At 30.4% G+C, this 26,498-nt stretch overlaps 1 protein-coding gene and 1 long non-coding RNA gene across 7 annotated transcripts in view; both read left to right on the top strand.

The window, feature by feature from the left end:
- Positions 1 to 21,197, top strand: part of LOC139520144 (unconventional myosin-Ie-like) — a 49,832-nt gene extending 28,635 nt beyond the window's left edge. Inside the window, exons 13-31 of one of the 6 annotated variants that reach the window (XR_011663823.1) lie at positions 408 to 581; positions 1,350 to 1,430; positions 1,862 to 1,947; positions 2,482 to 2,563; positions 3,338 to 3,444; positions 7,092 to 7,190; positions 7,429 to 7,573; positions 8,315 to 8,429; positions 8,623 to 8,792; positions 9,136 to 9,195; positions 9,704 to 9,789; positions 10,271 to 10,420; positions 10,900 to 11,054; positions 12,043 to 12,183; positions 14,616 to 14,754; positions 15,999 to 16,031; positions 17,515 to 17,684; positions 18,377 to 19,780; positions 19,852 to 21,197. Coding sequence is in view for 4 of the 6 variants with exons in the window: in XM_071312609.1 (XP_071168710.1) it covers positions 408 to 581; positions 1,350 to 1,430; positions 1,862 to 1,947; positions 2,482 to 2,563; positions 3,338 to 3,444; positions 7,092 to 7,190; positions 7,429 to 7,573; positions 8,315 to 8,429; positions 8,623 to 8,792; positions 9,136 to 9,195; positions 9,704 to 9,789; positions 10,271 to 10,420; positions 10,900 to 11,054; positions 12,043 to 12,183; positions 12,706 to 12,720; positions 14,616 to 14,754; positions 15,999 to 16,031; positions 17,515 to 17,684; positions 18,377 to 18,453 (2,085 nt within the window). In the remaining 2 variants the exon portion in view is untranslated. Of the gene's footprint in view, positions 1 to 407; positions 582 to 1,349; positions 1,431 to 1,861; positions 1,948 to 2,481; positions 2,564 to 3,337; positions 3,445 to 7,091; positions 7,191 to 7,428; positions 7,574 to 8,314; positions 8,430 to 8,622; positions 8,793 to 9,135; positions 9,196 to 9,703; positions 9,790 to 10,270; positions 10,421 to 10,899; positions 11,055 to 12,042; positions 12,184 to 12,705; positions 12,721 to 14,615; positions 14,755 to 15,998; positions 16,032 to 17,514; positions 17,685 to 18,376 lie in introns of all 6 variants that reach the window. The other 5 variants (XM_071312609.1, XR_011663824.1, XM_071312610.1 and 2 more) reach the window with 5 other exon arrangements.
- Positions 21,198 to 23,133: 1,936 nt separating this feature from the next.
- Positions 23,134 to 25,228, top strand: LOC139520143 (uncharacterized). The gene is made up of 3 exons (XR_011663822.1): positions 23,134 to 23,256; positions 23,976 to 24,049; positions 24,770 to 25,228. It is a non-coding gene; the product is annotated as an uncharacterized lncRNA (long non-coding RNA).
- The last annotated feature ends 1,270 nt before the right edge of the window (positions 25,229 to 26,498 follow it).

Below are 26,498 nucleotides of genomic sequence, written 5' to 3'. Positions count from 1 at the left end.
CATAACAGGCTTCATTTTTGACTGCAGTGATACAAGTAATTCCGAACCCTATATTGGCTTATCTTGATCCATCTAATTACCAGTTTAAAGCGTACCAACATGGTTAGTTTTATTTTTTATTAATTAAATTTTTACTGTTTTAAAAGAATGAATTGGAGTATCGTATTTGTAAACCTACCTTTATTTGCAGATCTGCAACAGCTCATGTTTATTTCCATGAGGTATTTTGTGGTATTAAGATATATAATTAACGGACTGATTATTTTCGTATTGAAACAGTTTACAAGAAACAATCCTAATTTTGACATTTTCTGAAGGACATACAGCAAAAACTTGTGTTAGGATATGTTTTCGGCCAGTCAGAATCAATGCATTTACTGAAATAAATCTTCTTTTATTTTTTTCAGGAAGAGTATGTGCAGGAAGGTATAAAATGGACACCTATAGATTACTTTAATAATAAAATTGTCTGTGATCTCATTGAATCAAAGAAAAATCCTACGGGTATCATGTGCATATTGGATGATGTGTGTGCAACCATGCATGCAGTGTCTACAGGTGCTGATCAAACATTATTGCAGGTTTGTTGTATATTTGACAGTGTGTGTGCAGTCATGCATGATGTTTATCATTATGTATGTTGTCTTTATGAAAACCATTCATATTAAGGTCCTTGTCTAACACTGTAGGTTTGTATTTTGTGTATTTTTGACAATATTTGCAATTACCTGGCCTTGAAGGCATAAAATTTTGCTCAGTGCTCGGAGCACAAAAATCATGCTCGAAACATGAAATCCAGCAATTTGATTGGTTGATTTTCGAGTCTGAGTACAAAAATCATGCTAGAAAGTTTTATGACCGCGAGGCCGGTTAAGTATGATTGCCAATGAAACAACTCTTCATCCGAGAACAAATGGTGTTGACTTGATATAGACAATTATAGCTAGGTTACTGTTTGGCAACAACGAGAAAACCCCACACTAATCATACTTTAAAAAGCCAAAAAATTAAAATGAGAAAACTAACTGTCTAATTTATAGCAATACAATATGTACAAAAAATAGGCTCTAACAGGATAAAAAGAAAGGGTTCAATATGTTTGCAAATGCATGCTTTGTTGTAAGATGCTGATGGAAAATTACTATTATTATTATTAATTAATGATAAAACTTACAATTTCTATAATCAGATTCATAAATTTTAGATAATGGTCAAAATCCTCAATTCAAAAATAAAGGACCCTTAGAATATTGGGGGCAGGGGGAGGGGTTTCAATATCTAACATCTGATCTAGGAATGCAATTTTATTAAATTACTTTTGTTAACAGTAGAATTTGTGTTTATTGTAGAAATTAAGTGCAGGAATAGGTGTCCATGACCACTACCAAGGAATTAGTGTTGGTTTTGTTATTCATCATTATGCTGGCAAGGTAAGGCATAAAATCCACACTTGATTTAGAGTTCTTACCATCTTTATTAAATCTAGATAAAATGTTCATATGAACGTGGAATTCATCCAAAAAAATAGAAGGTGTTCTATATACAGTAAATATGCTATTTCACAGCTTTCTGACATTCAACAATTTGACAAGCCCCAGAGGTTAAAACTTATATGTGCCAGTCATTAAGACTGTAGATAAACATGGCAAGAAAAACCCTCACACATTTATTATCAAGTATAAGATTATGAAGTAATGTGCAAAAATTATTAAATATTTTTTCTGTGTATAATTGGTCTTTGAACACTTAGACAAAGTAATTGTATTACAATATTGTGTTAAATGTTTTATTTTTTTTTCTGATTGAAGTAAGGTGTTTTTTATTTTGCTTGTTCTCTCATTAAAATTGTTTTTTTTTCTAGGTAACATATGAGGCCGATGGCTTTTGTGAGAGAAACAGAGATGTGTTATTCAATGATATAATACAACTTATGCAATCCAGCCAGTCGTAAGTTTCTGTTACTTTAAAGTTAGGATTGAAATTCAATTATTCTTGACTAAAAACTAACATTGCAGCATTCAGTTTTTATGTCATTGTTTATGCATGATTGCAATAGAAGAATGTGTAAATTGAATGTTCCCAGTGTTTTATGTAGTATTTTTAAAAGGTCACAATAAGGGCGTTTTTGTGTGTTTGAAACGAGGGGAAATGACTAACAACAGCAATCAATTATTTACGCATATTTCCTTCTTTCTTAAAACATTTATGAAATTGTTTCACTGAAACCTACAACAATTTATAAATAGATAAGCAAAGTCAATTATTATTTACTAAGATCACTGTTTAGCAATTTATGTTTATTTTTAAGTAATATATGAACTGAATACAGTAATCATCTTAAGTTTGAAAAAAAAAATGTTTTTGCATGTATTTCTTAATTTATTTTTATGACTTTTTTAAATGAATTAATTCATATTTATAAACAAAATAAGAAATTATTCCTTTTATGAATTATAGCCTAATTACTTGAAATGGTTTCAGAGACTTTTTAAGATCCTTATTTCCTGAAGATGTATCAGGACAGACCAAAGGGAGACCATCCACAGCATCAGTCAAAATCAAAGTAAATATAAGTTGAAACAATATTTATTCTGATAAATCAACATTAAACAATATTGTAATTCGAACAAGTGAACCAATGCCTGATGTGGTGATTGTGTGGTAGGGTAAAAACCGAGTGGATACTGCTAGTTATTCACAGTTGTCTGAAAATAGATAAGAATATGTAGCCACAAAAGACAACAACACTCAAATTTTCACTGCATAGTATTGGTTTATTAGGTTTGTACATGTTTCGCCAGCAAGCGTGGTACTTCAGGACAAATTTATAGTGAAATAAAACTGAAGTACACATTATGTGGTTATTTCGATATTAAAACAATATTATACAAATATTAAGTATTCAGAAACAAACAAATTTCTCTTAAATAAATAAATAAGTAACTATTGTTACCTTCCCTCCACACTGTGAATTTTGTTTGAGTGGATCTACAAAATATGAATAAAAAATCATAATTGGTAAATAGATTATTAAACATAAAAAGTAAGAAATTCTTGAATTATCAGTCTATTCAATTAAACAATCTTTAACTGTTTGTGTTCATACAATATTAAGCTCACAAAGTACTAATCACTGAAATGGAAATGTCTTCTGAAATGAAAAGTGATGAAAAATTATTTATAAAAGAAGAGTATAAATCATTCCAATTGAGAGCGGTTGATGTGCAAAATGAAGTATAATGATAGTGTGAATGTGTGTGTTGTTGTTTTAATTCATCCAATAGTAGAAAAAATAACCTTTTCAGTGCTATAACCAATATATTGTATGCTATTGCAGACTCAGGCAAACAGACTTGTAGACACACTTATGAAGAGCACACCACATTACATTCGATGTATTAAACCCAATGAAACAAAGAAGGCCCATGATTTTGAAGAAAGCCGGTAAGAATATGAATTGTAATACTTTATAAAGTGCAACCTGCCTAATCCGACACCTGAGTATTCCAAGATCCTGCTTAAACCGACACAATTTCATGGTCCCAAAATATGCCTTTCATTGCAGAAAAAACCTGAGTATTCTGACACCCTGCTTAATCCCCCAGTATGTCGTATTAGGCAGGTTGCACTGTATACTTTTAAAACTCACTGGACATGTAAATTCATGCTGGTTTATTTGACACAATATGTTGCTTAATACACCAGTTTCACATTTAACTGCGCATGTCTAATCTAATTAGCAAAACTATGAAATCACGCGATAATTCTCGAGAGTTTATCAACTGGGGGCTAACGGTTGTAAGCAGTGACCATTAAGACTTGGAAAAACAAGCATCTGATTGAGTGTTTGCGTTTACATTTGGGTCATTTCTAACAACATGAGCATCATTTGAATCAAAATATAAAATTTATATTGACCAGACAACTTTAATTATTAACAATTGACACAATAAAAGATTTTAAAACGGACTACTGCTGTGTTGTTGATTGCAGTATTATATACGATCTGATATGCCGCCTGGCTTTATATTAATTGTACCTTTAAATGTCACGAATTCACGCTGAGATCGTTCACCTAACGGGAAGAATAAATTAGATAAATAAGCGGGGCTCACTTCATATACATAGTATAAGGTCATAAATTAAGAAGGCAATTAACACCTTGGCCATGTGGAATCCTCGTTTCACCTTGTATAATCTCACCAGGTGAAAATTGATAAAACGTACCCTTTTCTGTATAAACAGTTACTGAAAAAGGGCGACCGTTTGATAATTCATTTAACTTTTGTACACAATTATTTCCTGTAGTTTGTGTTGCAGATCATTCTTTTCCATCCTGCCTAGGTCATAATTATTTATTAGGAAATTAGTCTAAGAATATTATTTTTCTACACCCCCCCTCCTGAAAATCAAATGGTCATCCCCTAGTACAGATGTTTAAAATGTTAACCCTGGTACCTTATTAACACTGAGATATCATGGCCAGTGTGGTTAATGCCACTGGGAATATTTTAATAATTTAGGAGGGGGTCATTCAGCATTTGATCTTAATTTAAGACATACATCGCTTGTTGTAAATACAGGATATTCAATTACTTTTAATGGCACGAAAAATGATAAAGTTGACAATATGTAGAAAATTACTCGCCCCGCTGGCACTGAACCTCTGCTTAGACGAAATCGATCATGAACATAGCTTAGAAATTAAAATGATATTGAATGCATTGTATTATAGTCCGATCTTTGAAAATTGAAGATGAACCTGTATTTCTGATACGTATTTTAAAACTGCCTTATATCTCACTTCATTTATATCATGGCCGTCTAAAACATCATTGACACAGAAATATTTGAAACAAATGTACATACAAATAAGCAGATGTGGTATGAGTGCCAATGATTCAACTGTCGATCAGTCCATGTCACAATGTATCAAAAGTTTAACAACTATAGGTCAATGTACGGTCTTCAACACGGTACCAGGGCCCTGTCTACTACGTGTCTATTACAATCAATAGGAAAGTGTTCTATTAATGTTATATGCCATGTACGCTAAACAGGATAAAACGCATGGTGACTCCATTTTTTCTGTTGTTTTCTGAACGCATTTTATAAGAGCTATTTTCTCACATTTTACTTTGGAATTCTATCATTTGTTTTACCTTCAAATATTCATATAATGATACTTTTACCTTAAAAATGCCTCTGTTTAATCCATACAAAATGCTTCATATTTTCACAGCGTATAGCTTGAAAACACTCGGTGACCTATCATTGTGTTTTTCATATTGTTAGCATATCACAATAATTATGTACTACATCTTTGACAAGAGTATGTAAGGAAAAATTCTATCAATTTTCGTTGAACATTTTATATTATACTCCCCTACATTGTACTACCATTATTGGAAATTTCGATTATTTAGTAGTGCCGGTATCATGTCCTTGTACCCATAAAATTTCATGCAAAAGTCACCATAACAGTAACCTGTATTTTTTTAAAAGAAAATTAAAAGTTCGAGTCTATGATACTAAACCTATATGTAGACCGTAAAAACCCTTTACATGCATGTGAAGAAGATGTAAAAAATATTTAAGAAAAACTGGAACAGAACTGAAATTAAATGAATTTCTGATGTTTAGGCTGTTTTCTCTTTATCAAAATATTTTTCTCTTTTCACGAAAAATCAAACTGACATACAACAATGTACATAACGCAGTAATTATAAGCGGTTGATTTATTATTGTGTTGCTAAATATCAGTAGCCCCCTGTCACGTATGATATCGTTAATTATCGCGAGATTTAAACTCAAACGCGCAGAAGATTTCGAGATCAGCGTTGATTAGTAGCTTATGTGAAACTGGTCTATTAGTCGAGGGGGATAATCTATAAAATTATGATACTCAAATTGGATATGAAATGACAAATGTCTCACAGTATTCAATTTTGCTTCTGTGTTGCTACTACTTTTGTTCTTTTCACTGTTGGAGCATATTGATTTTTATACGACCGCAATTTTTTTTTGCGTTTGTATAATGGTATGATGACGTCATCTGCTTCTGCATTGTCGTCCGAAGACACATTTGATGTCCGGACAATAGCTTTAGTTTAAGTGAATGGATCTTTATGAAATTTTACTAAAATGTTCAATACTTCGAAAGGAAGGTTGGGATTGATTTTTGGGATGATGGTTCCTACCGTTTTGGAATTAGGGGCCCAAAAGAAGCATTTTTCTACTTTCAGGATATCAACTTGTGTATAAGCATTTCAATTGCTCTGAAATTGTACCACAATGTTTAATTCCACAGGTAGAAGGTTTGGATTGATTTTGAGGGTAGGAATTAAGGACCAAAATTTAATATTTTATGATGTATTTAAATGAGTAGTTATTGTTGCTAACTCCATTAGAAATTTGAATTGAGATTATATTTTTAATAAGGAAATGGGGGAGATGAAACCAATTGTGGGAGGGGATGGGGTAGGGGTGTAAAAAAAAATATCATTTCAGATTTCAGAAATCAAAACGAATTTTTCTACAAATATTTTTTTTTGAGGGGATTAATATTCAACAGCATATTGTATTGCTCAATAGCAAAACAAAAAAATTTAAAGTTCATTAGACCACATTCATTCTGTGTCAGAAGCCTATGATGTGTCAACTACTTAATCACAATCCAAATTCAGAGCTGTATCAAGCTTGAATGTTGTGTCCATACTTGCTCCAACTGTTCAGGTTTGAACCACTGTGGCCGTATAAAGCTGCACCCTGCCAAGCATCTGGTTACACATGATAGACCTTCATATTCATGATAGATTTGTTAAGAAAACATTCCAGGCAAATATCAATTGCTGTTTGCATAACATTCAGTGGCAAATACAACATGCATATTCATGGGAAATTAGGAAAATGAGCTGTAACTTTCATGGCACTTATAAAGTATGAAAAAGTATGTTATTAAATGGAGATATCATAATGTTATTAATGTATGTATACAGTTCCATGTGGTATTGAAACTATATATTGTTTAGATTAGATGAAACCCTGAATTTTAGATGGTTTTGGAAATGATGTGCTTTTCTTTCCTACAGGGTGAAGCATCAAGTAGAATATTTAGGTTTGAAAGAGAACATTAGAGTCAGAAGAGCTGGATATGCATTTAGAAGAGAGTTTGAAAAGTTCCTTAGAAGGTAAATCATATTTGAAGTCATTATTGTAGTATACAGATTCATTTTCTGTTTGAAAATAATTGATAAAAAATTGCACAGAGTAACATTTTATTGAAATATTAGAATCATCAGGGTTAGAATTATAATATCAGTTTGATACGTAAAACATTTTTAAGTGGTTGAAACATTTTGATACACTATGAACTATTTTAGTGGTAATCATCTGCACTTCTTTAAAGTTATTAGTATCTTATTGTAGATATGCAATTTTAACCCCTGAAACATGGCCTAATTGGAGAGGTGATCCTAAACAAGGTATTAAACATTTAATGAATACTGTCAATATGGAGAATGACCAGTGGCAGCTAGGAAAAACCAAAGTCTTTGTTAAAAACCCGGAATCTGTAAGTATAAGTAAACAAGGCAATTACAGTTACTTTATTAATTTGCCGAACACATAAATGTACAATAGGAAGGTTTATAAAAAATGTGCAAAAAAAGTTTGTTTTAAAATCTTATGAAACATTGGAAGCAAGGCAGCTAAATTAGGTAGATTAGGTAAATTAGGTAAATTATGATAAATCAGAGAACTACTTTGGATTTATCATAATTCATTGGATACCAATATTAAGGTGGTACCTAACACTACAGGCAGACAACTCTGTAAAGTCAGCTAAAAGTTTTATTATGTTGTGTTGTAAAAGCAATATTAAGCTTCTCAATGATCAAAATTGGTGTTTGTCAAATTGCTATATAACCAGTGTTATTTTTCTGACAAAACGGTTGGTTCAAAAAATTTTATATTTTTATTAAAGTCTCAAAGTAAATACTTTGACAAAATTTTATGAAAATTAAACGAGCCAAATTAATTTTAGTGAAAGTTTTGGGTACCACCTTAATTGATTTCATGTGTATTGGTAAACCACAAATTTGAATGTTCACCAAACAATAAAATATCTAATGGCTTGTATGCAGATATGGTAAAAATCATGAAATCAAAAATCACCGTAAATACAATATTGCCTTATTCCCCCAAAATTTGTACCCACAAGAATAAGTAAAATGTAGTTGTTTTATTGCACCACTTATAAATAAAAACCTACAACCTAACATAACACATTGATTTTTCTGATTCTTTGTTTTAGCTTTTCTTGCTGGAAGAAATGAGAGAAAGGAAGTTTGATAGCCATGCCAGAGTTATTCAAAAATTCTGGAGAAAATACTTTGCCAGGAAACAGTATTTCAAACAAAGAGAAGAAGGTTTGTACTTTTACAAAGAAAGTACAGTTAAAAAATGTGTAGCCTTTGAAAAAAGTAAAACATATAAGAATTTTCACAATGCTTTTTATGACATCATCAAATATAAAAAGGCCTCTGTATTGGTATTCTTTAACCTATCATCACTTTCTATTATCTGTAAATTTTGACTTATTAAAATTTTTTACTTTTACAGCATCAGATATTCTTCTCAATAGAAAAGAGAGGAGGAGGTTCAGTTTAAACAGGAACTTTGTAGGAGATTACATTGGATTGGACGATCATCCAGCATTGCGAGCTCTAGTGGGCAAACGAGAAAGGATAGATTTTGCTGAAACAGTATTGAAATATGATAGAAGATTTAAGGTAGCATTCATATATAATTATATGTATCTTTTGTAATATATAACACAAATATGAATGTGATTTGGTAAAAAAAAAAATGAATGAAAAATGTTCAGATAATATTTAAAAAAAAATGAGATTATAAAAGATGTCTTTGAAATTAATATATTTATTTTTGTTTAAGTCTTGCTCTATTCCTTTTCCACAAGTCATTTGTAGAAATTCTTTATTTCATCTGTTTGTTTTTCCAGTCTTCTACTTATGAATATGATTTTATAAACAGATCCCAAAAAAGTGTAAATTCTATATTTCATGTGTTTTGTTCTTCTCATCGTCTATTTACGAACATAATTTGTTTTAACAGGTTGCCAAGAGGGATCTTTTGTTGACACCCAAGTACATGTATTTGATAGGCAGGGAAGTGGTATGTATTATATTTAGGCTTGGATTAGCAATCACAGTATATCTGATTTACTCTCTGGTTAAATTTCATAACTTATGCAAGAAAATTGAGTTGGTGAACTTCTCAAACCATGCAAGGAAACTTGCAACAATAGCATTTCCTTGATTTTTAAACTACTGTAAACCAACATATTTTCACAGTTACTATATTTCACTTTCAGTTCTTTCATTTCGATTTCAAGACGATTTAATTTTACCATTTTCATATTTACTAAATGTAATCCAATAAGGAAAGATCCAAGTTTTACATGTTCGAGACGAATTAAATTTGCGTTATGTTTCTACTCGCGAATGTCGCTAAAATAAATCGCTCGCGAAAATTAGTTGTTTACAGTATGTTTTTTTTTAACATGATACAATATCTAAAGAAAATCTTTGTATAAATTAGGTATTAGATTAAAGCAAAAATGTGTATAGTGTAAAATTTTATTTAATTGTTCTTTGATAGTTAACAACTCATGTTTTTACAGATAAAAAAGGGACCAGATAAAGGAAGGATGATTGAAGTTGTTAAAAGAAAGATTGCAATTGGTGATATCAAACAGGTTTGCTTAAGGTAGGACTTTAAGGATGTTTTTGATCAACAAGTTCTAATTTTCTATTGAACTTCAAATTCTCTTGTTTTATGGCATTCCTGACAATCTAATTTCCTGATTCATAAAATTACTCATGAAAAGTAAAAGAAATCATATTATTGTAAACATTTGGAAGACTGAATGAAGAAAACATAAGAGAAACCAGAACTCTGTTTTTATCTTTTTTCAGTCTGCTCCAAGATGATATGATGGTCGTACATATAAACAATGATTACAGTAGTATGTTAGACTGTTTAAAACATAATTTTATCTTTTTTCAGTCCGCTCCAAGATGATATGATGGTCGTACATATAAAAATGATTACAGTAGTATGTTAGACTGTTTAAAACATAATTTTATCTTTTTTCAGTCCGCTCCAAGATGATATGATGGTCCTACATATAAACAATGATTACAGTAGTATGTTAGAATGTTTAAAACATAATTTTATCATTTTTCAGTCCGCTCCAAGATGATATGATGGTCCTACATATAAACAATGAATACAGTAGTATGTTAGAATCCATGTTCAAAACAGAGTTCTTAGCAACATTGAAGAAACGGTTGAAAGAACTTGAGAACAGAGAAATCAGCATTATGTTTAATGATGCGTAAGTGTGTCTGTAGAATTAAGCATTGTGTATTTCATGAGTAAGTTTGTCTTTAGATTGCAAGATAAATATATCTGTTTTCACCTCAACAGGTAAAAGGACAATATATATTTATTATACCCCCTCTTTTGGGAGTTTGGACAGTGTTTCAATCACCATGTCTTTCTATTCGTCTGTTCATTCATTCATCCAAAAAATATTTATTTGGTCACACTTCTTCCAGGTACTACTGAACAGAATGACTTCAAATTTGGTCAAGAGAATTTCATAAATCAATACAATGGCCAATAATCAGAAGTTGGTTGTGTTCCCCACCCTGTCTCATTGCAACAAAGTGGACATAACAGTAGTCTTGATCACAACTTTTAAAATATTTTGTGAAAATTGTTGCTTTGAGACAGATTTGTTTTTGGAGCAAGTTTGAACAGGCTGACATTTGTTGAAGATATGAAATATATTTCTGTTTTTATTTCTTACAGAATTGAGTTTCCAGTGAAGAAGGAAGGTTGGGGTGGAGGTGGCAACAGAGTTTTAAAGTTTGTTAAACTTAACAATGTCCAGGATGTAGCTACACTTAAACCTTCAGGGAAAACATTGACAGTCAGCATTGGTCCTGGATTACCTAAAGATTCAAGTAGGCTATCATTTGTGTTGTAGTCCATATAAGAATCATGCAAATTTTGGGATATACCTTATAAAGGGGACATACCTTATAAAAGGCTTTATAAGTATTTTGTCAATCAGTTCAATGTGGATGAATTGAATGAGGAATATTTTACATTTATTGCCTTACCTGGACAGCTAATTAGCATATGAATCAGTCTAGAAAAAGAACTAAGTTCAAATTATTATATTCTGTCAACATGTTTTAATCCTGATATTAACTTAATAATTGCCACTACATAATTAGGAACTCATCCATCCATGGTATCATCATTTATGGATGTGGAGAAAACACTTTATTATTGATGCATTTCTGATGCTTAATATGATTCCATAGACCTGTAAATTATCTAGGCATTCTTTGTAAAAGTGTTATGGTTAGTATAAATGAACATATGAGGTCATAAACAAATTTTGTGTTTTTACTGTCTTCTGATTGGTTAACATTATTAGTTTTATTTTCAATGTTGTCAATTTTGATGGCGACACGCCCACTTTGACGTTGTGTATTCTTACGCCAACATGTGTGTACGTTGTTATTGTTAATATAAATAATATAAAAAGTTCTTTGAGCCTTAGTTTTGATAGAAATTTATTTATAATGAATGGCAATAATTTATTTTGATTTTATTGAACCATAAAACTAATTTTTGACTCTTCACATTTTACATAATTCGCTTCACGGATTCTTCAATGTGAAGAGTCAAAAATTAGTTTTATGGTTCAATAAATTCAAAATAGATAATAGCCATTCATTAAATGAAACAGCAACATAGTAACACAAAAACACACTGAATTGTTGAATAGTAAGAATGGGATGTTCTTGTCTTATTTGCATGAACTTTAAGGACATTGTATAAAATGCAGAATAAATCATAACTGAACAATATTTAAGTAACTTGTGTATGCTGAAAGTTTTGATTACCAATATGTTAATTAGTTTTTTTTCATGTCAATAGGACCAGGTATGAAGAAAATGATATCTAATGGTTCAACAATGAATCGTAGAAACCGTATGTCTCAGAGAGGACCTCCATCACGTCCAGCTCCTACAGGTCCTCCTCCTTCACATGGTGCACCACCCATACCTACATCAAGCAGTAAGTATTACAGATCTACTCTATAGTGGATATTAGTATATGAATTAAAGTTTTTGTTATATCATCATTCAAAATATATAGACAAAGCTAAGTACTCATCTAAGTGCAAAAGAATGTCTGTATAAGATAAGTTTTTTGAGGCCTTATTTAAAATGCTGAACCGTCTTCAAAGATCATATTTACATGAGTGGACAATTTTGAGATATTATTTTTATATTGATATCAGCATCAATAAATTTCTCACAAAAATGTCCTAATTTTTAGTCAATAGAATAGGGATTTTTCAAAAAGCTCTGTTCTAGAACAGATTTTTAAAGAAAGTTCAGAATTATAGATAAAGCCTTTAGTACGGTTAGGCCCTAGAAATTGTGAAATTTCAACTCCATAAAAAAAATGCTAGACAGTATATCTTATTTTTTTTAAACGCTAGTCTTCTATTGCTTCATTGATGCCAGAAAACCAAGTTGATGTTATTTAAACGTTTCTATTCCAAATGATTTAATATCTAATTTTATTTGTTAGGACCAACAGGACGAGGTAAACAATAATTATTGTTTTGTTGCTTTAAATACATTTGATATATTAAAGCTGTTATATATAGATTGCTTTGAATGTGGAAATTTTTTTTAAAATATATGATTTTGATTATCTCTGTTTTAGCTAAGTTTGTTCAAAAGATGGGGTTCTTTGAACATTTTGAAACTATAATGTCATTTTGAAATATGACACGGAAAAGAATTCCTTTTTTGGCAAATATTGTATCTAAATTATCATGTACTAAAATTTCTTGTTATTTTTTTCTTTTTAAATGAAATGTGAAAACTATGTATGGTATTTCTGTCATCCTTAATTATCTTGACTTAAGTTGAATAAAAAAAAGTCTAAGGATAATTTCTCAATGTTTTGATTTTAGCTTAGTTTTGTGATGCATGTTACCACACTGTTAGTTAGCATCAAACACATTGCAATTAACATTTAGAAATTGTGAATAGTGCAATTGAAATAGCCTGTTAGTTAGTGCTTGCTTTATTGATACCAAACTTGTATGTTACACTGAAGTAAATTTCAGGGGCAGATTTGTAGGATTTAAATTTTTAATTTATCGCTAATTTTAAAATATAAACTGCTTTATGGGGTACAGTACAAGAATCTATTCAGAAGCTGAGGATTAAAAAAAGACTGACAAAGCCAACTTTTTCAGAAAGAGGCTGTGCTACTTTGAATAACATGGTAAAGCTGTATTGGCTTCAATAATTTAATTAGGCTGAATATGCTTGATAGCTGAAGTTTGACATGCTGAAACCATAACTTACACAAGTGCATCAAAATTAATTAGCAATATTTGCTGCTTGCTTTAATTTTACAATGTACAAAGTACATACTGTGATATTATTATTGTATAACTTAGCTCCAGATAAAATGGCACTTCACGTTATTCATGATATTTCTCCAACAAACAAAGCTTTTTGGGTTATATGGTCTATCCGACCTGGCTGGCTGGATATTGATGAAACTATACATTAGTGTAAAACAATACCTTAAGATGTGCATATAGGCAGATAATCTATAGATTTAGTAGTCTTGAAGCAGGCTTTTTATGTTAATTCCTTATTTTGATCTTGGCTAGGATTTTCCATTTTGATTTATAGTAGATATAATGATTTACATGGTTATAGAATGAAGTTTGTATAAATATAGAAATAGATGTGTTATAATTGCCAATGAGACAACACTCCATAAGAGACTAAAATAACATAGAAGTTAACAACTATAATCACAAAATGGCCTTCAACAATGAGCAAAACCCATACTGCATACTCAGATATAAAAGGCCCCAAAATGAAAAATGTGAAACAATTCAAATGAAACAAAATAAACAGCTTGATTTATGTACAAACAATAGTTACATTACATGTTTATTTCATCATGATACATAATTTTGATTGGCTAATAGCAATCTGGCGTCATTATGAAAGCCGCCTTCATTTTAAAAATGAAATATAACATTCGTGATGACACACAAGCTTCCACAATAAAGTGCGCAGGCATTGATATAAAATTTTCAAAAAACTTGATAGAAATCAGGTGTCCATGATTCTAACAAAAAAATGTAATTATAAGTACATATTGCTTCTTTTAGTAAATTTATAGGGTTGGGAATTTTTCATGGATATCTTCTGGAACAGAAGTTTTAAAAGTAGTTTCCACGTTGCTAACTTTTATCATGCTGCATTTAATATAAATGTTTATCAATATTAAATTTTCAGGTATAATGGTTGTTGCTGAAACCTTAAAATATCCTGAAAGTTAAAATAAAAATACTTGGATAAATCATAATAATTATAACTTGCTGACAAAATTTTGTATTAAAACTTTGAAGAACAGCAAATTTCTTTTGCATAGCCTTATAAAATTGCTATTATCAATTACAGGTGGACAGATGAAATCAAGAAGACTAAGTGAAAATGCCCCATCACATCCAATACCAAAGTTAGGCAATGTTGGTCGTAAGAATAGCAAGACTAATGTCAGCACAGACTTCCTAAAAACACCAGAGTCAGGCATGGCTGGGTATGTAATAATGTTGATTTTTATATGTATATATATCTTATACTTGCATTGCTGTCAAATGCATCTTGTGTTATGTCTATTTTTATATTTTGTACTTTTACCACTGATTTCAATTTGATTTCTGATTTTAAGGTGGTACCTAACACTACAGGGAGATAACTCTGTAAAGTCAGCTTAACGTTTTAATTACGTTGTGTTGTAAAAGGAATATTAAGCTTTTCAATGATCAAAATTGGTGTTTGTCAAACTACTATATAACCAGTGTAATTTTTCTGACAAAACAGTTGGTTCAAATTCTTTTAAATTTTAAAATTTTTGTTAAAGTGTCAAAGTATACTTTGACAAAATTTTATGAAAATTAAACGAGCCAAATTAATTTTAGTGAAAGTGTTGGGTACCACCTTAATTTGCTCAGAGCCAGATTCTTTTTACTGATGTGCAGTCTGTTTAAATATTGATATATAAAAAATAAATATGACTGACTGACTGAAATCAAATTGTTTCAATGACTTTTAATTATAGATTGTGTATGTCTCTCTTTTTATAACTATTTTTTTTTAGTAAGATTGTCTCCACTTTTTAAAAATAGAGGATATATTGGAGTTTGGTAATTTTGATATTTAATTTTTTATTGAGAAATATGTTTAAAATTGAAATAAATATGTTATAAATTTTTATTATACTACTGGTTCACTTAATTAGGCTTAACTTTAATATAGCTGAATTTCACTCCAAGTGACAAAAAAATATTTTGACATTTCCTACAGTGTTTTTCAGGCAAGAAGTTTAAATGCATAGATACAATTAAAGAAAAATACTGTTGATATACCTTGTCAGATTTAATATTAATCACAATCAAAATTGACTTCCCAGAATTTTATCAGAAAATTGTTAATGAGTTATTCGGTCAGATTGCTCTTACATCTGGATGCCTATTGGGGTAATGCCTATGCCCATTTGAAGCAGTTTTCGACTGTTTTGAGCCAAATTAAAAATCTCAAATGAAATATTTCTTTTGAATTTTTAAGAAGAACAACTCTTCTTCACCTGTTTTGTAACTTAGTCAACTAGGGTGGGAATTGATTTTCAAATAAAGCTTGCAAAATTCTTTAAATTAACTCTTACAGAGATCTTTGCTAAATGTCCATGCTATTCATCATTCTAGGTCTCTTCGTTTACTCAACCATTTTCTACTTTTTTTTTAATTTTTTTTTTTATTTATAAACCAATATATTTTCTACAAGGCTGCGACGTGTTGACGAGGAGCGTATGAATGAGTAAGTTTGCTGTTTTCTCCTGTTTGTTCTGATCTACACAGAAAGGTCCATGTGCTAGAATATTGTATTAAATGTTTTACTAAAATGTTTTATGTGCAGCATGGTTGGTCTTCTATTGTCTTCTGCTTTTAGAATTAATTCAGTACATGGATCTTTCGTCAGTAGTTGACTCTCATTTGATACTAGATTTCTAATAACAGATTTAAAAAATAATTTTTACTGACCGGTTTTGATAAATTTGACTTTCAGTATAAATTTCAATTTTAATGTTAACATATTATTTAATATATATGTATGTTTTATTATTGACACAGAAAATGCAATGGGTGTGTATTTTTTCTTCAAAACTATATTTTTTATTTGTTTTTAAATATTTCAATAAAATATATTATTTAATAATATGGCAGATTTTATTTATTTCACCCCCATTTGTTGAAATGTCCTCATGTTTGCTTTGGTAATCCTAAGAACAATTATTTGATGTGATCATTAGTGGTGAAATGTGTTGTTGGATTGCTGTACATGTGAATGTCTCACAGATTGCTTGATGTGGCCTAGCCTGAATGAAAATGGAAATAATATGGCGCTGCTTGATAGTCTTTATCTGCTATTTTATTTTTAGTTAAATGCAAATTCACAAAAATGTGTTTTCAGATTATGAAGAATTGAAATAAGACTTTAAGAAGTTTGACAATATATCTGTTTTTGTATATTTTTGTGTGAGACCAAAATTATTTTTTTTATAGATGTGTAGAAGAAAAACGTTGTTTTAAAATCTAGTAATGAAATGAAAAACAATTTGATGGAAGTATTTATTTCATAATTTCAGTTCACATTAACCCACTAGTTTTGTGTTTGCATGCATTGCACTCTATACCTTGAGCAAATGCAATTTAAATAACATTGAATTTGTTCATGGTAGAAAATCAAGTTTTAAATTGGTGAGGATTAAGTTGGCAACTGCGAGACAGAACATAACCTAATATATTTCTACAATGTACTGACAATTTGTACAAATTATTGTGAACACCCTGGATTCGTTTACTTTCTTTGGAATTACTTTTATGTTTGTAGAAAAAATGCTATTACTAGGTTACTTTATTTTTGGTTTTATCATTTGTTTCTAAGAAATTTTCTAAAAAAAATTGCATTTCTTTGAGTATTTAAATTTGTACATTGTTTATCTCCTTGTTTTCAAAATTCCAATAGGGAACATATTGTTTATCTACCAAGGAAATCCATGCACATTGGGTACAGGTATCCTACTAAAATTAATGTATTCCCAGTAAGTTAAATTTTTCATTACATGGTGAATTATGAATTTTTTATGCGATTTTATTATAAATTTTTGTTTTAATTTTAGCATATAAAACAGAGGACTACCGGTAATGATGTGTTTTTTGCTATAAAACAATTTAAATATTATTCCATGGGTTACATGCTATGACCTATTATACTAACTACTCTAAAATTTGATTTCCAGTGTACAAAGAAATTCAAGGAAGCCACCCCCAGGAGCAGGAAGACCTAAGCCCCCACCAGCACCTAAACCGAAAGCATTTCCACAATGTCGCTGTCTCTATGCTTATGATGCTCAGGACACTGATGAACTTAGTTTTAATGAAGGAGATGTTATTGAAATTGTTAAAGAAGGTGAGAACTTTGAACCCTAGTATGTCAAGCTGACCATTTTAATGTTACACAAGTCATTGTATATGATGTACAATTGTGTAATGAATACAAACATATCTGCCTGAAAAAAAAATTTCGTCTCATAAAAATGTTGTGTTTATTATTATACACTTTATGTATGCAGAAATTTTTAATATATTAGGTCAATTTGTGCAATTCAATGTCAATGGGACAGTATGGATAACAATATCCTATGTATCTGGATTTGGGGCTGCTAATTATGATTAGTATTGAATTGTGGTATAATTGCAAATGAGACAGCTTTTTACTTTAGACAATTGGATGAAAAGGCACTGCACAGCCTTCAACAATTATCAAAATTTAAAGGCAATGAAAGTCATGCAAAATTGAAAACAAGTCAAAAAAGAAAACACCAACAGCCTGATTTATGGTAAAACAACAAACAAAAAACAAGGTAATACATCAATCTTTTACAAGGTTACTGGTCGTATTTGCCCATGATGGAGGCACTAATTCAATTGTAGTCAAATGAATTTAAACTAAATTTAGTACTTGCATCATTAATTAATTCATTATGGATTATGGTCAACTCAGATTTAGCTTTATAAAAGAGAAAAATGAAGTAGCTTGAAAAAATTTCCATGTATTTGATGTTTTAAAGAAGTACTGATAATCACTTTTGTCTTATTTAGATCCAGCTGGCTGGTGGACAGGGAAAAGACATGGAAAACAAGGACTATTTCCTGCAAACTATGTAGAGAAACTATAAGAGTGACTTTAGAGCTAACATTCTATCCAAAATCTTTATTGACTGGGTTAAACTATCTAAACCATAGTCTTTCCTTGTTAAAACATTTATATTTTATCACTTGTTACCATGGTTACCATTATGACTTACAACTTGTAAAGTGCTGATATGATATCTGACATAAATTTTTTGAATTATTTATTTTTGAAAACTTAAGTTGAGGAGAAGAAAAGACTGTAAATTAGTCCCTTTTCAGAGTTTTTAAAGGATCTAGTCTAGAGGCTAATGTATATACTTCCCAATTTTCTGCATTGCAATACCAGTATCTTACATAGTAAACATTTAAAATAACAATATTTAGACTCTAAAGTAGTCTTTGTGAAAGTTTTTACTTCATTGATAACATACCCGGTATCTGTTATTGGTGCAGTATGTTTGTTGCTGATTACGTACAAATCTCCACATCTGTATAACATGTCTCTGATCAATGCAAATTTTATAAGTTTGTGTCTGATTAAGTATAAATCTCTGATTCTGTATAAAATATCACCTCATTTGCTACATAGATATGATCTGATGATATTCTGGCTGCTTGTTTTCATATTTTGGTTGTTAAATCATGCTTATAGAATCTGTTTTCTTGAACATTTTTACTATTGGCAGAGGCGGATATAGAGGGGGGAGGCCCTTTTCAGGGAAAAATTTAGATGATTATATAGGGAATCACTGAAGCATGACCTGAGCGAGCTCCCTCTTAGGCAGTCGGTGGGCCCCCACTATGAAAATTTCTGTATCCCCCACACTGCTTGGTATAGTTACTTAAAGGGTAAGGAGTATGAAAGTCTTACAGGCAAGCAGATTTGCTGTTACATGACACCAAGTGCTTTTATAGACACAGTTGATAATGTAAGAGAAAATAGTTTATCCAGGTTTTGTTTAATTCATGCAAGATTAAGTTATTTTTTACATAAAAAAAGAACTGCTGTGTTAATTTAGAGTTACTGCCCCTTGTTTTATTTCATAAGTCATTGGGTTATGGTTCCTTTTTGCGTAAACAATTCTTGTCTTATCAGGAAGGAATTGTTATAGGTACATTCCAGTATACTTTAGTTATTTATTAGTTATATCTTGTAATACTAGTTTTAATTATATTGTATATTTATTTTTAATTTATTCATTAAATAGATATCAATCTTGCTTTTTTTGTTTACCAAAAGTTTCATAGAAAATTTGTTTATTCTTCCAAAAGGTAGGAGAAAACAAAAAAGTGGAATTCAATTAACTGCAAAATTATGTGTCCTCTGGTCCTTTATAATATTTTTGGGTAAGTGTGGAACATAACTCTGTAGTCTGCACACATCAGAAATCATTTAGGATTCAATATAATAAGAATTTCCATTTTTATCAATTCATTGTAAGTTTTGTAATCATATTAGATGTAATCAATGTGGGCTGACAAATCAATATTGATTTTGAAGAGTTGGTAATCAGAAAATCATAAATTTGTAGGTAAATTTTATATTGTTTAAGAGAGCAGTTTTAGAGATCTGAAAATACTGATATTTATAAACTTTGAATTTTTGTGAACTTTATAGAAATATTTAATTGATCTATTAAAAAAAAAAATAATATATATTTTTATGAAAAATTTCTGCTTTCACTATGTGAACTAGTTATAAAGTCACTTAAATTATATTTGGTGCATTAATGAGTAAACACATCTAAGAAAAGTCAAAATTGTGTAGAACTATGAAATTATTAAACAGGAAAATCTTTTTTTTAGTTCAAATTCAAATGTCCTTATGTTACTTGACCAATTATTGCATTTATTTCTTCAATTTTGAAGTCATTAAAATATTTTAAAAGAATTTCTTAAACATAAATATTTCATAGCTGTATTGTGAAATAATAATCTGAATGTATTTTCTGCATGGGAACAATCATTTCTTTGTGGAATTTATTCATTGCTTTGATATCATTAATTGTTTAACACTCTATGTATCATTGAAATCATCGAATTCATTCATCAGATTTATACATACACATTAAAAAAACATTATAAAAAAAATGAAAATTCATTAATAACACAACTAGGGCTAGACATACCGATATTTTAATCAAATAAAAACATTTAAGTTTACTCATTTTAAGAAAAAAAAATGTTCTTTTATATATGAACTAATTGTTTATTTCATGAATAGCATGGAAATAAAGTACTCATAAATTGCATGAAAATTAAGTGAAATATTCACGAGTTATGTTTTTTTCTAAAATAGTTTTCAACTAAATTTTAAGTTAAGGTCATATTTGAAAAACATATATTACTTCCCCTTACACAATTTTTTTTAAGGTTGGGAGGATTTAATTGTGGATAATTTTTTTAATTTTGATCCAGAAAAAAATTATCTTTTCCCTCTCATGTCAAACATTCCAGTATATATCCTTAATTTTATACATTAATGGTCTTATTTTGACATGATATTTTCTGTAAATACAATTAAAATGTGTCTTAAAAACAGTTAAGAATATGCAGCATTTTTTTAAATTATATTATGTGATGTCCAATCAACCATGACTGTTACATGATATTGTTATTGTTTATATCTCTGTTAATTTGTAATATAAGTTGAAATATATTTCTCAGTCTGAATCTGCAGATATATAAATATATATATATATATTTGATTTTTAAATATGCTTGTTATGATATTTTATAAACATTTTATTGTATAAAATATTCATTGATTAAAAATATTTAAGCATAATCTTTTATTTTTATCTTTAAATCAGAGCATACAATCTGTACTATTGTATAAGGATTATATTTATCTATTTGCTAATAGATGACTTAACTATGTTCATTTTCCTGTACATTTCCAACTCAATGGTTACGTTATAATGTCACAGTAAGTGCCAATCGTTCAATGACTCAATGACATATAAACACATATTGACCTTTAAGGTCAACAGATGTAACTCATTCATAAAAAAACAACTCAATGTTGGTCTATATAGTTTTCTAAGATGCAGACATATCCACATCAATTTCTGTACCAAAAAAAACAGTCTACAATTCTTATTCTACTAATCTTGTCTGGAATGTATTACAATGTCTTGATTTGTATCCGTATCCCAAGAACTAGAAATCTGTGAGAAAAGTCTATGCATTTGAAGTGAAGTGTTGATTCTTGGAGACTGTAAATATGTGAACAATTTTTCACTTTTTAGGTTTTAGATTCCTTTATTTTTCAAAATAGCAATAATAAATTAAATCTTCTTTTCTATGACAGCTAATATGTTCATTCATTATCATGATCTTGGTTGCCAAGCTACTTATCATTTCAACTTTATTTTGTATAAAGATAATCAAGTATTTGTATACTTGGGATTAAACCTGTTTTAAAGCTGTTTTGCACGTGAGGGGTTTTTACATTAAAATGCTCTTTAAGAGTTCATATATTAAAGCAATTGCAATGATATACCTAAATATTTTATCATATTGGATAATTTGCTGGTCATGAAATCCACAAATATATTTTGTATAAAAAAGATGTGGCATGATTGCCAATGAGACAACTCTTCATGACACAGAAATTAACAGCTACAGGTCAACGTATGGCCTTCAACAATGAGCAAAGACCTTACAGCATAGTCAACTATAAAACGCTTGAAATCACAAATGTAAAATAATTCAAAGGAGAAAATTAATGGCCTAATTAACAAACAAAAAAATCAGCCAAAAACAAATTTTTAACCAGCAACGAACTACAACCACTGAATTACAGGCTCCTGACTTTGGACAGACACATGCATACAGATAGTGACTGAGTTAAATTTGTTAGCAAGATCCAGTTGAAAAAGGCTTCAACTCATCAGAGGATACAACAGAAATACATCTAGGCCAGGTACTTGAACATCCCAACAACAAAATGGCACTAAGTACAGATCAGAGAGAACTTGCAGTTACTGACAGCTAGTTCAAAGCCAATTTAACCCTTTCCTCCATAATGACGCCTGTGTAGTGCCTCAGTTGAAACATCTTGCATACGAAAATATCTATGGAAGAAAGGGTTTAATCAGTGTGGAATGATTTCAATATGTATGTGTCTGTCGGTCAGGGTTAATATGACCTTCACTATTTTCATGGTTCATTGGTCAATGATAGGTTTACTTGGTTTTGTTGGTTTATCCGATATGATACGATAAGCATAAGATGAACTATATTTGGTGTATGGACTAATTGTATGGCATTACCAGTTTGTCTGCCAGATTTCATATGACCTTGACCTCATTTTCATGGTTCATTGGTTAAAGAGAAGATTAAGTGGCTTGATCTGTTCCTCAGGTGCTATAAGCAATACAACCAGCCTATTTGGCCTATTGATAATTTTTATATGTGCTACTTGTAGTAAAACCTTCATATTACAGATTTTCAACATTAATTCAATCAGATGTAAAGCAGGCAGGACATTTTAGTTAGCACACTCTTTTTCGCTAAATTTTGATCCATTCCGGAATGATAGACTCAAAAAAAAAAAACCAGCAAGTACCATCAGCAAATTTTTTGGATTGAAACCTTACACTAAAACAGCATGATTAAAAACACATTAGAGGTGTATATTACAATAATGGTTCTATGACATGCTATCAAATAAACATGGACAACAGGTTTCACACGAACAAGTTAGTGTAAATATAATGCTTTTTGTCAGTAACTCTGAAACAAGGAATTACTATTCTTTGAATGCAAAATGTTTGTTTTCGTCTACTTTTCTGTTTGGATATTGTGCAGAGAAATAACCATGATTCATGGATCAAAGCTAGGTATGTAACTAAGTTGTTTTAATATTCAAATGGTAATTGGGATATACATGTACTTTAATAAGATTGCCATTCAGTCTAAGGCAAATATTTTATGTTTATTTAGGACAAATACTTCAACTTAAAGACACAAAATAAAAAGACATTTTGATGTAAATGAACAATAGACAAGTGTATGTACCATATGTCAAGCTTTCATAATTGTCCTATCTAATTAAGTTGTAGATAAAATATTTTTTTATTGGTACTTTCTCAAGCCTCCCCTTGGCCTTTGATATCTTGGAATAAGAAATTTTCTATATTGTTTTATACTACTGCTAAGAATTGTCATTGAAGACACACTCACAAATTCAGTAAGTTGACAGGATATTTGTGTAAAAATCTAGATTTCTGAAAAAGAGCTGGATAATCCTGATCTAGTATACAGAGGCCTAATGGTATAAAGTTTCCCTCATAGATATATGTTGGTTGTCCATGGCCCCATGTTTATGGTTCTCCAACCAACATCAAGTTTTTGTGAAAAGGTAGGTTTCTAAATTACTATTATCGATAGGTATGTTCTATGAACACCAGAGGTCACCCATGCTTTTTAGGATTAATGTTGCTCAATTTCCAGTTTTCTGTACAATTTTTTAGTGCAGACTTTTTGCTTGTGGAGTTCTGATTCGTGATTGACCTGATGTCTTCTCTGTTTTGATAACCTTTGTGTTTTCAATTTACAGCCTGTCCAGAAAAATCTAGCATGGTCAACAAACTAAAATTATGTGTGATGAATTAGGCATTGGTAAAGAATCTGGTAAGTTAAGCTTGAATTTATAATCAACATTTCTGAGACTCAGATGTCACAAAAGTTTCTAAATACTGAATGATCTAAGATTTCAGATCAATTTTACAGGCCAAAACAATGAGCGACAAAAACAAATGTGTTTTCCTTGTTTTACATCCGCGTGCCTACAGACTTTCTAATGATCTGCATTCAGAACAAAACACAGAGGAAAGAAATATTTCAGGAAATCTTTAGAAATGAAGAAATAACAACTTTTTTTCAAGGGGAAATTGAACATACCCAATACATATAATTTTAGTGTAGGTTTAAAATTATCTTTTGTATGTAAAAAAAATGAATGTCAAAAATGGCATCAAAATATATATCACATATTTAAGTGCATGTTTTATATCAGGGCTTGCATGCAGGTTTTGAAAATTCTCCTGGACACGAAACAAATAAATAAAATAACAAACTTTGCCTAATTAAAAAAAATAGCGTACCAATGAAAAAATTATAACTTCAATGGTTAAGACTTAGAATGGGTCACATTAGCACACATATTGAAACACCTGTATGAAGTATTATGTCCTCTTAGTGTGTATAAAGTCCTGAAATAAGTTACAATTTAGATAGGTACAAACCAAATATTACAGCTTGCTTCATATATCATTTTTTTGATGTTGATGATCTGATGAATTTTTCAATAAATTTAATAGCTTATTGCTTATAGACTATGTGTATTTCCAGGAGATAGAAGTACTGCATCAGGATTTTCAGTCTCTTTGAGTAGAGCTAAATATGTGGTGATAGGACATATTGTAAGATTTGACAAAGTATGGAGCAACATTGGAAATGATTATAATCCACAATCTGGTGTATACACATCTCCGAAAAATGGTGTATATCATTTTTCTTGTACAGTAATGTCCACTGGAAATAAAGCGATTCGTGTTAGTCTGTGGAAAAATAACCTAAAGACTGTTACCTCATATTCTTACCATTATTACAGTGGGACATTGAACTTGGTACTCGACTTGAAAAAAGGAGACAAAGTTTGCATTAAACAAGATTATTATGAAAACTACATTTTTTCTGAGCCTGAATATAACTTCAGTATGTTCTCTGGTTTTCTCATTTCATGAGTAACCAAGTCAGAATTATGATGCAGATAATAATCCAATAAAATACATTTTTTAAATCTATTTGTTTATTGGCTTTTTATTCCTAAATAATTGAAAATAAAACCATACTCTGTATTTGTTCAAGTGATAAATCAAGCTTGAATTGACTGCAGAATGAATTTAAAGTTTATTTTAGATAACTAAATTTTTGTACAATACACATCTTGGAACTTGTATATTTGATTGATTGGTGTTTCAGCAATATTGTGCTATTTTGTGGTGGTTAGTTTTGCTTGGTGTAGGAAGCTGAAGTGCTCCGAGAGAACCACCAGCCTTCAGTAGGAAAACTGACCATCCTAGTAAATTAATATTGTGCTATTTTGTGGTGGTTAGTTTTGCTTGGTGTAGGAAGCTGAAGTGCTCCGAGAGAACCACCAGCCTTCAGTAGGAAAACTGACCATCCTAGTAAATTAATATTGTGCTATTTTGTGGTGGTTAGTTTTGCTTGGTGTAGGAAGCTGAAGTGCTCCAAGAGAACCACCAGCCTTCAGTAGGAAAACTGACCATCCTAGTAAATTAATATTGTGCTATTTTGTGGTGGTTAGTTTTGCTTGGTGTAGGAAGCTGAAGTGCTCCGAGAGAACCACCAGCCTTCAGTAGGAAAACTGACCATCCTAGTAAATTAATATTGTGCTATTTTGTGGTGGTTAGTTTTGCTTGGTGTAGGAAGCTGAAGTGCTCCGAGAGAACCACCAGCCTTCAGTAGGAAAACTGACCATCCTTGTAAATTAAGATTTCAGGTCAAGTGCATCTTCCAGATTCCAACTCACAGTGTTGACAGGCTAGTGATGCAGTAGTTCTACTACTACGGCCACAGAGGTCCCTCAAATGTTTTGCATTATACACATCTTAAAATATGTGTATATTCATCGATGGTTAATTTTCAAACAATTATACAGTTCTAGAAGAAAATGACCAACTTTTATTAATTTCAAGAATGAGTAATGCTGCCATGAAACATCTATCATCTTTTATGCATTGTCTTCAACACATGAGAAATGCCAAATTTATTTTTCGCTTTGAATGAAAACCAATATGAAATGAATCTTTCCTGTTATTTCTCTAGTTTCAAAAAAGTTCATTTGTATTGTATAAGATTTTGTGTCAGTGTTGTCTGTTGTGTGGTTAGCTGCAGAAACATAGCTTGTTTAGTCCTTTGGATGTGTTTTGCTGACTATGGTCTGCAAATAGATATAAGAAAGATCCCTAGAACCATTAGAGCTACAGTTTCTAAGCTACTGTGCTGTATGTAGTATGTATATATTTTGATTTGCCATTCAAACCTTGATTATCTT

This window comes from Mytilus edulis, chromosome 4 (genome assembly GCF_963676685.1).
Source record: "Mytilus edulis chromosome 4, xbMytEdul2.2, whole genome shotgun sequence".
NCBI classification, from domain to species: Eukaryota; Metazoa; Mollusca; class Bivalvia; order Mytilida; family Mytilidae; genus Mytilus; species Mytilus edulis.
The sequence above is the reverse complement of the archived record's forward strand: the minus strand, read 5'-3'. Positions and strand labels throughout refer to the sequence as shown.